Genomic DNA, 12,763 nt, shown 5'->3' with positions numbered 1-12,763 from the left:
GTAGAAAAAGCCAAGGTCAAAAATGGCATCGTTTTGCCTTTCATGACTTTCAAATGCCCTTATCACTTCGGCATGCTACAAGTCGCCTTCAATACTTGAAGGGCTTTGTTTTGGTCTAATGTGGTATTTTAAAATTCATGGGAACAGAAGCTTTTAAAGCCTTTTCCAAAATGACTAACTTGCCGACTTCCCGGAGAATCGCTGGGGATCTTAAAGTGGAAGCCAAAACGCCTGTCTTTTGTTTGAACGTGGTTCCTTGCTATTTTACCCCAATTTATTTGCACGAATCAAAATCACTTCACCTAAAAAGCGGGCATCAATGTTGTGCGAAATAAGGGGCAGAAGAGAAGCAGCGTGGTTCAGTGGAAAGAGCCCGGGCTTGGGAGTCAGAGGTCATGGGTTCTAATCCCGGCTCAGCTAATTGTCTGCTGTGTGACTTTGGGCAAGTCACTTCACTTCTCTGTGCCTCATTTCCCTCATCTGTAAAATGGGGATTAAGACTGAGCCCTACGTGGGACAACCTGAGTACCTTGTATCCCCCCCAGCGCTTAAAACAGTGCTTGGCGCATAGTAAGCGCTTAACAAACGAGATTTCACAGGTGGATGGAGTAGCACTTGAGAGGAGGGAGGAGATCTCATCTGAAGATACTGCTGGGAAGGATGGGAGAGTAGCAGAGAGGGTTGAGAGCAAGGGGGTTGGAGAAGGGGGAGAAGTGACTTTGGGGAGTTCAGACCTGATGGAGTTAATTTTGCTAATGAAGTAGGAGGCCAGATCGTTGGGGGTGAGGGATGGAGGAGGGGAAGGAACAAGGGGCCCGAGAAGGGAGTTAAATGTAGGGAAGAACTGACAATCCCTACCCAACACTGTTCTAAGCGCTGGGGTAGCTAAAAGGTCATCAGGCGGTCCCACGTGGGGCTCACAGTCTTCATCCCCATTTTACAGATGAGGTAACTGAGGAACGGAGAAGTAAAGTGACTAGCCCAAAGTCACACAGCTGACAAGCGGCGGTGGCGGGATTAGAACCCATGACCTCCGACTGCCGAGCCCGGGCTCCTGCCACTAAGCCAGAGTGCTTCTAAATACGATTATTGTTAGATAGAGAAGCAATGTGGCTCAGTGAAAAGAGCCCGGGCTTGGGAGTCGGAGGTCATGGGTTCTAATGCCGACTCTATCACATGTCAGCTGTGGGACTTTGGGTAAGTCACTTCCCTTCTCCGTGCCTCAGTTACCTCATTTGTAAAATGGGGATGAAGACTGTGAGCCCCACGTGGGACAACCTGATCACCTTGTGTCTATCCCAGAGCTTGGCACATAGTAAGCGCTTAACAAATACCATTATTATTATTATTATTATTACGATTGAATGAACAAATAATGATTATAGCATACTCTCCCAAGCATCTAGTACAGTCCTCCAAAGCCTTAATAAGGTCACATCCCAAGCATCTAGTACAGTTCTCCAAAGCCTTAATAAGGTCGCATCTCCAAGAGGCCGTCCCCGATCTAAACCCTCTGTTCCTTGGTTTCCTCTGCGTCGTCTATGTACTTGGACATTTGATATTCGTCGTAGCCCCAGAGCACCTATGTACATATTTATAAATTATTTATATTAACGTCTGTCTTCCCCTCTAGACTGTAAGTTCCTTCATTCATTCAATCATATTTCTTGAGCACTGACTGTGTGCAGAGCACTGTCCTAAGCACCTGGGGAAGGACAATATGGCAGAATTCATTCATTCATTCAATTGCATTTATTGAGCGCTTGCTGTGTGCAGAGCACTGTACTAAGCGCTTGGAAGTACAAGTCGGCAACATATAGAGATGGTCCCTACCCAACATTGGGCTCAAAGTCTAGAAGGGGGATACAGAGAACAAAGCAAAACATGTAGACAGGTGTCTACTGAGTCTGTTATATTGTACTTGTCCAAGAGCTTAGACCAGTGTTTGCACACAGTAAGCACTTGAGCAGTGTGGCTCAGTGGAAAGAACACGGGCTTGGGACTCAGAGGTCATGGGTTCAAATCCCAACTCAGCCACTTGTCAGCTGTGTGACCTTGGGCAAGTCACTTCACTTGTCTGTGCCTCAGTTACCTCATCTGTAAAATGGGGAGTAAGACTGTGAGCCCCACGGGGGACAACCTGATCACCTTGTATCCCCACCAGCGCTTAGAACAGTACTTCCCAGGCCTTCCCAGACTGAGCCCCTTCCTTCCTCTCTCCCTCCTCCCCCGCCCCACCTCCTTTCCCTCCCCACAGCACCGGTATATATGATTGTACGTATTTATTACTCTACTTTACTTGTACATATTTACTATTCTATTTATTTTATTTTGTTAATATGTTTTGTTTTGTTGTCTGTCTCCCCATTCTAGACTGTGAGCCCGCTGTTGGGTAGGGACCGTCTCTATATGTTGCCAACTTGTACTTCCCAAGCGCTTAGTACAGTGCTCTGCACACAGTAAGCACTCAATAAATACGATTGAATGAATGAATGCTTCGCACATAGTAAGCGCTTAACAGATACCACCATTATTTATTTTTATTGTTTTAATACATGCAATTGATTGATTGATTGGTTGAACGGAGTGTGTGTTGGGCCGAGGTCTGTTATATTGGGGATCCCCGGCCGTGGCTCGGGGGGCCGGGGACTCAGGCCGCCCTGCACCGCAGCGCCCGCCGAGACACCCCGCTCCTCCTCCTCCTCCTCCAGGAGGCCTTCCCAGACTGAGCCCCCTTTTTCCTCTCCTCCTCCCCATCGCCCCCTGCCCTACCTCCTTCCCCTCCCCACAACGCTTGTATATATTTGCACAGATTGATTACTCTATTTATTTTACTTGTACATATTTACTCCTCTATTAGAGAAGCATTGTGGCTCAGTTGGAAAGGGCACGGGCTTTGGAGTCAGAGGTCATGGGTTCAAATCCCGATCCGCCAATTGTCAGCTGTGTGACTTTGAGCAAGTCACTTAACTTCTCCAGGCCTCAGTTCCCTCATCTGGAAAATAGGGATGAAGACTGTGAGCCCGCCGCGGGACAACCTGATCACCTTGTAACCTCACCAGAGCTTAGAACAGTGCTTTGCACATAGTAAGCACTTAATAAATGTCATCATTACTAATGATGTGCATAGAGCTATAATTCTATTTATTCTGACGGTTTTGACACCCGTCTACACGTCGAGGTTCAATGGAAAGAGCCCGGGCTTGGGAGTCCGAGGTCATGGGTTCAAATCCCGACTCTGCCAATTGTCAGCTGTGTGACTTTGGGTTAGCCACTTGACTTCTCTGGGTCTCAGTTCCCTCACCTGTAAAATGGGGAGTAAGACTGGGAGCCCCCCGTGGGACAACCTGATCACCTTGTATCCTCCCCAGCGCTTAGAACTGTGTATATATGTATATATGTTTGTACATATTTATTACTCTAGTTATTTATTTATTCATTTTACTTGTACATATCTATTCTATTTCCTCCCCAGCGCTTAGAACAGTGTATATATGTATATATGTTTGTACATATTTATTACTCTAGTTATTTATTTATTCATTTTACTTGTACATATCTGTTCTATTTATTTTATTTTGTTAGTATGTTTGGTTTTGTTCTCTGTCTCCCCCTTTTAGACTGTGAGCCCACTGTTGGGTAGGGACTGTCTCTATGTGTTGCCAACTTGTACTTCCCAAGCGCTTAGTCCAGTGCTCTGCACACAGTAGGCGCTCAATAAATACGATTGATTGATTGGTCTGCACATGGTAAGTGCTTAACAAATGCCATCATCATCCCCACAGCACCTGTATATATGTATATATGTTCGTACATATTTATTACTCTATTTATTTATTTATTTTACTTGTACATATCTATTCTATTTATTTTATTTTGTTAGTATGTTTGGTTTTGTTCTCTGTCTCCCCCTTTTAGACTGTGAGCCCACTGTTGGGTAGGGACTGTCTCTATGTGTTGCAAACTTGTACTTCCCAAGCGCTTAGTCCAGTGCTCTGCACACAGTAAGCGCTCAATAAATACGATTGATTGACTGATTGATTGCTCTTCACATGGTAAGCGCTTAACAAATGCCATCATCATCCCCACAGCACCTGTATATATGTATATAAGTTTGTACATATTTATTACTCTATTTATTTATTTATTTTACTTTCACATATCTATTCTATTTATTTTATTTTGTTAGTATGTTTGGTTTTGTTCTCCGTCTCCCCCTTTTAGACTGTGAGCCCACTGTTGGGTAGGGACTGTCTCTATGTGTTGCCAATATGTGCTTCCCAAGCGCTTAGTCCAGTGCTCTGCACACAGTAGGCGCTCAATAAATACGATTGATGATGATGATGACCGTCTCTATATGTTGCCAACTTGTACTTCCCAAGCGCTTAGTCCAGTGCTCTGCACACAGTAATCGCTCAATAAATACGATTGATTGATGATTGATTGCTCTGCACAAGGTAAACGCTTAACAAATGCACTTCCCAACCGCTTAGTCCAGTGCTCTGCACACAGTAAGCGCTCAATAAATACGACTGATTGATTGATTGGTCTGCACATGGTAAGCGCTTAACAAATGCCATCATCATCCCCACAGCACCTGTATATATGTATATAAGTTTGTACATATTTATTACTCTATTTATTTATTTATTTTACTTTCACATATCTATTCTATTTATTTTATTTTGTTAGTATGTTTGGTTTTGTTCTCCGTCTCCCCCTTTTAGACTGTGAGCCCACTGTTGGGTAGGGACTGTCTCTATGTGTTGCCAATATGTGCTTCCCAAGCACTTAGTACAGTGCTCTGCACACAGTAAGCGCTCAGTAAATACGATTGATTGATGATTGATTGCTCTGCACATGGTAAGCGCTTAACAAATGCCATCATCATCCCCACAGCACCTGTATATATGTATATATGTTTGTACATATTTATTACTCTATTTATTTATTCATTTTACTTGTACATATCTATTCTATTTATTTTATTTTGTTAGTATGTTTGGTTTTGTTCTCTGTCTCCCCCTTTTAGACTGTGAGCCCACTGTTGGGTAGGGACTGTCCCTATCTGTTGCCAACTTGTACTTCCCAAGCGCTTAGTCCAGTGCTCTGCACACAGTAGGCGCTAAATAAATACGATTGATGATGATGATGACTGTCTCTATATGTTGCCAACTTGTACTTCCCAAGCGCTTAGTCCAGTGCTCTGCACACAGTAAGTGCTCAATAAATATAATTGATTGATTGCTCTGCACATGGTAAGCGCTTAACAAATGCCATCGTCATCCCCACAGCACCTGTATATATGTATATAAGTTTGTACATATTTACTACTCTATTTATTTATTTATTTTACCTGTACCTATCTATTCTATTTATTTTATTTTGTTGGTATGTTTGGTTTTGTTCTCTGTCTCCCCCTTCTAGACTGTGAGCCCACTGTTGGGTAGGGACTGTCTCTGTGTGTTGCCAACTTTTACTTCCCAAGCGCTTAGTCCAGTGCTCTGCGCACAGTAAGCGCTCAATAAATACGATTGATGATGATGGTGACTGTCTCTATATGTTGCCAACTTGTACTTCCCAAGCGCTTAGTCCAGTGCTCTGCACACAGTAAGCGCTCAATAAATACGATTGATTGATGATTGCTCTGCACATGGTAAACGCTTCACAAATGCCATCATCCTCCCCACAGCACCTGTATATATGTATATAAGTTTGTACATATTTATTACTCCATTTATTTATTTATTTATTTTACTTGCACATATCTATTCTATTTATTTTATTTTGTTAGTATGTTTGGTTTTGTTCTCTGTCTCCCCCTTCTAGACTGTGAGCCCACTGTTGGGTAGGGACTGTCTCTATGTGTTGCCAACTTGTGCTTCCCAAGCGCTTAGTACAGTGCTCTGCACACAGTGAGCGCTCAATAAATACGATTGATTGATGATTGATTGCTCTGCACATGGTAAGCGCTTAACAAATGCCATCATCCTCCCCACAGCACCTGTATATATGTATATAAGTTTGTACATATTTATTACTCCATTTATTTATTTATTTTACTTGCACATATCTATTCTATTTATTTTATTTTGTTAGTATGTTTGGTTTTGTTCTCTGTCTCCCCCTTCTAGACTGTGAGCCCACTGTTGGGTAGGGACCGTCTCTGTACGTTGCCGACTTGTAGTTTCCGAGCGCTTAGCCCAGTGCTCTGCACACAGTGAGCGCTCAATAAACACGATTAGATGATGACGCTCCGTCCCGTTTGCGAGCGTGGCCAAGTGCGTCCCTCCTGGCTTGCCATAGCCCCCCCGCCCGGACTGGACCGAACCATTACGGCGCTATCCGGAGGGGGAAACGGTCGCGCGCAAAGCCAGGGTTTTGGGAGAATCGCCGAGGCAACGACTTCCTAATCCCTCACACGGTATTATGTATGATTATATCGAATCGTGCCGCTCGAACGGGTTCTCGCGAGGCGTTTTCCACAGTAGCCCGTCCCCCCCCCCCCCGCTGGGAGGAGATGGCGGGGTCCTCCGGGGAGCGCTGCCGCCTGCGCAGGCGCAGTCGCTGTGCCGGTGACAGCTCGCGGAGCGCGAGGGGTCGAGGCGGGAGGCGCGCGCCCGGTGGGGAAGGGGCGCGCGTGCGCGCGCGCGCGCGAGGGTAGCGCGGCAGCAGCAGCAGCAGCAGCAGCAGGGCAGCGCCTGCGGGGTCCCGGAGCAGCTCCGCGCCGTCCCCGTCCGCCGCCCCGCCGAAACTTTGTCCCGCCCGGCGGGCTCACCAGCCTCCCTCCCCTCCTTCACCTGCCGCCCTTCGGGCCCCTTCTCCGGCCCCGCGGGGGCGCCTGCACCTGCAGCGCTCCAACTTCAGCGGGCTTTTTTTTTTTTTGCAGAACCAGCCTCGGCCGCCGCCGCCGCCGCGGCTGTCGGAGTAAAAGCCTGACAAAGAGACGCTAAGGAACAGGGGGAAGGAGGGGTGGGTGGGTGGGTGGGGGTGCAGCCGCTCCGAGGTTGCTGCCGCTGCCGCCGGCCGGAGTGCTTGCAAGCGACAGGGTGGAGGGGAGGCGTCCTGCAAGCTCCAATAAACGGCAACGGAGGATAAACAAAGAAAGGTGCTTCTCTTTCCTGGACTGAGCGCTTAGAGCATATGCACTGATCATTTTCTCCCCTTTCAGCTTTCCCTCTCTTCCCTCCTTTTTCTTTTTCTCCTCCTCCGGCTTTTCGTCTTTCACTCGTCCTTTTTCTGTTTCTCCCCCGTCTGCTTTTCCTCTTTCACTCCTTCTTCTCCTCTCCCTCCCGCTTTTCCTCTTTCACTCCTTTTTCTCTTTCTCCTCCTCCTCCGGCTTTTCCTCTTTCACTCCTTCTTCTCCTGTCCCTCCCGCTTTTCCTCTTTCACTCCCTTTTCTCTTTCTCCTCCTCCGGCTTTTCCTCTTTCACTCCTTTTTCTCTTTCTCCTCCTCCGGACTTTCCTCTTTCACTCCTCCTTTTTCTCTTTCTCCTCCTCCGGCTTTTCCTCTTTCACTCGTCCTTTTTCTCTTCTCCTCCGGCTTTTCCTCTTTCTCTTCTCCTTTTGCTCCTCCTTTTCCTCTTTCACTCCTTTTTCTCTTTCTCCTCCTCTGGCTTTTCCTGTTTCACTCCTCCTTGTTCTCCTGCTTTTCCTCTTTCACTCCTTTTTCTCTTTCTCCTCCTCCGGCTTTTCCTCTTTGACTCTTCCTTTTTCTTCCCCTTCTCTGGCTTTTCCTCTTTCACTCCTCCTTTTTCTCTTTCTCTTCCTCCGGCTTTTCCTCTTTCACTCTTCCTTTTTCTTCCCCTTCTCTGGCCTTTCCTCTTTCGCTCCTCCTTTTTCTCTTCTTCCTCCTCCTTTTCCTCTTTCACTCCTTTTTCTCTTTCTCCTCCTGCGGCTTTTCCTCTTTCACTCTTCCTTTTTCTTCCCCTTCTCTGGCTTTTCCTTTTTCGCTCCTCCTTTTTCCCTTCCTGCTCCTCCGGCTTTTCCTCTTTCACTCCCCCCTTGTTCCTCCCGGTCCTCCTCCTCCTCCTCCTGCTGCTGGTCCTGCCGCCCCCCGGGCCGAGCTCCCCCCCGGTCGGGGCCGGCGGTCGGGGCCCCCCCCTGCCCGCCCCGCTAGATGATAGAGGATACAATGACCCTGCTGTCTCTGCTGGGCCGCATCATGCGTTACTTCTTGCTGAGGCCGGAGACCCTGTTCCTGCTGTGCATCAGCCTGGCCCTCTGGAGCTACTTCTTCCACACGGACGAGGTGAAGACCATCGTCAAGTCCAGCCGGGACGCCGTGAAGATGGTGAAGGGCAAAGTGGCCGAGATCATGCAGAACGAGCGGCTCGGGGGGCTGGACGTGCTGGAGGCCGAGTTCTCCAAGACCTGGGACTTCAAGAGCCACAACGTGGCCGTCTACTCCATCCAGGGCCGCAGGGACCACATGGAGGACCGCTTCCAGGTGCTCACCGACCTGGTCAACAAGACCCACCCGTCCATCTTCGGGATCTTCGACGGCCACGGGGGAGAGGTAAGCGCCCAGTACAGTGCTCTGCACACAGTAAGCGCTCAATCACTACGGTTGGATGAATGAATGAACGAGCCCGTTGTTGGGTCGGGACAGTCTCTGTCTGCGGCCCACTTGGACTTCCCAAGCGCTTAGTACAGTGCTCTGCACACAGTAAGCGCCCAATCAGTACGATTGGATGAATGAATGAACGAGCCCGTTGTTGGGTCGGGACCGTCTCTATCTGCGGCCCACTTGCACTTCCCAAGCGCTTAGTACAGTGCTCTGCACATAGTAAGCGCCCAATCAGTACGATTGGATGAATGAATGAACGAGCCCGTTGTTGGGTCGGGACAGTCTCTATCTGCGGCCCACTTGGACTTCCCAAGCGCATAGTACAGTGCTCAGCACACAGTAAGCGCTCAATCACTACGGTTGGATGAATGAATGAACGAGCCCGTTGTTGGGTCGGGACAGTCTCTGTCTGCGGCCCACTTGGACTTCCCAAGCGCTTAGTACAGTGCTCTGCACACAGTAAGCTCTCAGTCAATACGATTGGATGAATGAATGAACGAGCCCGTTGTTGGGTCGGGACCGTCTCTATCTGCGGCCCACTTGGACTTTCCAAGCGCTTAGTACAGTGCTCTGCACACAGTAAGCGCCCAATCAGTCCGATTGGATGAATGAATGAGCGAGCCCGTTGTTGGGTCGGGACCGTCTCTATCTGCGGCCCACTTGGACTTCCCAAGCGCTTAGTACAGTGCTCTGCACACAGTAAGCGCCCAATCAGTACGATTGGATGAATGAATGAGCGAGCCCGTTGTTGGGTCGGGACCGTCTCTCTCTGTGGCCCACTTGGCCTTCCCAAGCGCTTAGTACAGTGCTCTGCACACAGTAAGCGCTCAATCAGTACGGTTGGATGAATGAATGAACGAGCCCGTTGTTGGGTCGGGACCGTCTCTATCTGCGGCCCACTTGGACTTCCCAAGCGCTTAGCACAGTGCTCTGCACACAGTGAGCGCTCAATCAATACGATCGAATGAAATGCATGCGATTGAATGGATTATGCTATCTGTCTACGAGATGCAGCGGGGCTCGGTGGAAAGGGCCCGGGTTTGGGAGTCAGAGGGCGTGGGTTCTAATCCCGGCTCCGCCTCATGTCTGCCGTGTGACCCTGGGCAAGTCACTTCACTTCTCTGAGCCTCAGTTCCCTCATCTGGAAAATGGGGAGTAAGACTGTGAGCCCCCCCGTGGGACAACCTGCTCACCTTGGAACCTTCCCAGCGCTTAGAACAGTGCTTTGCACTTAGGAAGCGCTTAATAAATACCGTTATTACTACTATTATTATTCCCGAGCTCTTAGTACCGGGCCCCGCGCGCAGTAAGCGCTTAGTACAGTACATTCAGCGTGGCTTAGTAGAAAGAGCCCAGGCTTGGGAGTCAGAGGTCGTAGGTTTTAATCCGGGCTCCACCACTTGTCAGTTGTGGGACTTGGTGTGCCTCAGTTCCCTCATCTGGAAAACGGGATTTAAGACTCTCCCCCTCGTCCCCCTCTCCATCCCCCCATCTTACCTCCTTCCCTTCCCCACAGCACCTGTATATATGTTTGTACATATTTTTTACTCTATTTTATTTGTACATATCTATTCTATTTATTTTATTTTGTTAGTATGTTTGGTTTTGTTCTCTGTCTCCCCCTTTTAGACTGTGACCCCACTGTTGGGTAGGGACTGTCTCTATGTGTTGCCAATTTGTACTTCCCAAGCGCTTAGTACAGTGCTCTGCACATAGTAAGCGCTCAATAAATACGATTGATGATGATGATGATGATGATGAGCGTCACGTGGGACAGCCTGATCACCTTGTATCTATCTATCGCAGCGCATAGAACAGTGCTTGTCACATAGTAAGCACTTAACAAATGCCATCATCATTGTTATTATTATTATTTGCCTTGTTTTATTGTCTGCCTCCCCCTTCTGGACCGTGAGCCTGTTATCGGGTAGGGACCGTCTCTACCTGTTGCCGACTTGTACTTCCCAAGCGCTTAGTACAGTGCTCTGCACGCAGTCAGCGCTCAATAAATACAATTGAATGAAGGAATGAATGGGCTTCGTTTGGGAGAAGGGAAGAGAGGGGGCTTTCCCTGGGGGGCAGAAACTGGCCGAAGGTAGCTTGGGGGAAGCAAGGCAGACGGCCCCCAAACAGGCTCCTCCAGCCGAGCCGGGCCCCGAGAAGGGTGCAGCCATCATAATCATCGTATTTGTTAAGCGCTTACTATGTGCCGGGCACCGTACTAAGCGCTGGGGTGGTTACAAGCAAATGATTTTATCAGCGCGGCTTAGTGGGAAGAGCCCAGGCTTGGGAGTTAGAGGTTGTGGGTCCTAATCCCGGCTCCACCGCTTGTCAGCTCTGTGACTTTGGGCAAGTCACTTCGCTTCTCTGGGCTTCCCTCATCTGTAAAATGGGGATGAATCAATTAATCAATCGTATTTATTGAGCGCTTACTGTGTGCAGAACACTGCACTAAGCGCTTGGGAAGTACAAGTTGGCAACATATAGAGACAGTCCCTACCCAACAGTGGGCTCACAGCCTAAAAGGGGGAGACAGAGAACAAAACCAAACATACTAACAAAATAAAATAAATAGAATAGATATGTACAAGTAAAATAAATAAATAAATAGAGTAATAAATATGTACAAACATATATACATATATACAGGTGCTGTGGGGAAGGGAAGGAGGTAAGATGGGGGGGATGGAGAGGGGAACGAGGGGGAGTCTGTGAGCCCCACATGGCACTGCCTGATTACCTTTGTATCTCCCCCAGTGCTTAGAACAGTGCTTGGCACATAGTAAGTGCTTAAAAGTTACAATCGTCATTATTGTTATTATTATTATTCTAATCCCAGCTCCGCCACCTGTCAGCTGTGAGACTTTGGGCAAGCCGCCTAACTTCTCTGGGCCTCAGTTCCCTCATCCGGAAAATGGGGATGAAGACTGTGAGCCCCAGGTGGGACAACCTGATTTCCTGGTATCTACCCCAGCGTGTAGAACGGTGCTTGACAAATAGTCAGCACCTAGAATAGTGCTTGACACATAGTAAGCGCTTAACAAATATAATCATCATAATAATATTAATAATAATAATTATAATTATTATTATTGGTTGCTTCCAGGCCTCCAGCATATTCGCCAGGTGGAGCAGGGGGTAAAACCTCCAGCTAGTGACAGACTGGATCTGATAGATGTGAGGGTGGTAAAACTAGTCTGGGAAAACCTGCCAGGGAGCTGCGTGCCTGCACTTTAAACCCCCACAAAGCGCGCTCAGTTTCCCAGCCCACCCGGGAAGAGGTCTCCCTTTAAGTTCAGCCAAGTTTAGCCGAGGAAGATAATGATTTCCTGCCAGTTCTAATTCCCACTTGGCCACTTGCCTGCTGTGTGACTCTGGCCAAGTCACTTCACTTCTCTGGGCCTCAGTTCCCTCATCTGTAAAATGGGGATCGAGACAGTGAGCCTCACGTGGGACAGGGGCCATGTCCACCTCGATGTGCTCGTATCCACTCCGGCTCTTAGTACAGTGTCCGGCCCAAAGTAAGTAAGCACTGAACAAATACCATCATCATCATTATTATTGTTTTGTCCTATCCCAAGTGCTCAGTACAGTGCTCTGCACAGAGTAAGTGATCAGTAAATACCATTGATTGATTGATCTGTGGATGGGACTGGTTTCTTCTGAGGGGCTCGAGGATCGATTTGGGAGAGCGACATTGGGGAAGCGCTTACCTCTCTTGTTCTCGGAGGAGAGGACTTGGACCCAGACTCCTAATTCTCAAATCTTTCCAGATTCCCAGGGTTCGCGGGATAGTCGTTTCTGTTTGTAGCACTGGGGAATCAGGCTGGTCCCGAAGGGCAGCAGCTTTTTCTAAAATGCCAAACTGGCAAGGAGCCCTTCCTCTACCCCCTTCCCACCTGGCCCAGGGGAGGGGAATTTTGCTGTGGCTGTGTCAGGGGAGGGTGGCTTTGGGTTTCTTGCAGCTGCCCTGGAAGATCAACCGAGCAGCGAGCCTTCTTGGCAATGTTTGGAATAAATAATAATAATAAATATGGTTTTTGTTAAGCGCTTTCTATGTGCCAAGCACTGTTCTAAGCTCTGGGTGAGATACAAGGTAATCAGGTAGGCCCATCTGGAGCACATTTTACAGACGAGGGAACTGAGGCCCAAAGAAGTGACTGGCCCAGGGTCACACGGCAGACCAGTGGCCGA

The 12,763-nt window shown here is 48.4% G+C and overlaps 1 protein-coding gene across 1 annotated transcript in view; it reads left to right on the top strand.

Moving 5' to 3' along the window:
- Positions 1-7,977: 7,977 nt before the first annotated feature.
- The window catches only part of PPM1L (protein phosphatase, Mg2+/Mn2+ dependent 1L), a 395,821-nt gene continuing 391,035 nt past the window's right edge, over positions 7,978-12,763 (top strand). The window contains exon 1 of the mRNA XM_038749322.1: positions 7,978-8,518. Coding sequence (XP_038605250.1) covers positions 8,120-8,518 — 399 coding nt within the window. The 5' untranslated portion in view covers positions 7,978-8,119. The remainder of the gene's footprint in view (positions 8,519-12,763) is intronic.

The sequence above is a fragment of the Tachyglossus aculeatus genome, chromosome 1 (assembly GCF_015852505.1).
Source record: "Tachyglossus aculeatus isolate mTacAcu1 chromosome 1, mTacAcu1.pri, whole genome shotgun sequence".
Classification (NCBI taxonomy): Eukaryota; Metazoa; Chordata; class Mammalia; order Monotremata; family Tachyglossidae; genus Tachyglossus; species Tachyglossus aculeatus.
Note: the sequence above shows the minus strand (reverse complement) of the source record. Positions and strands in the feature narration are given on the sequence as shown.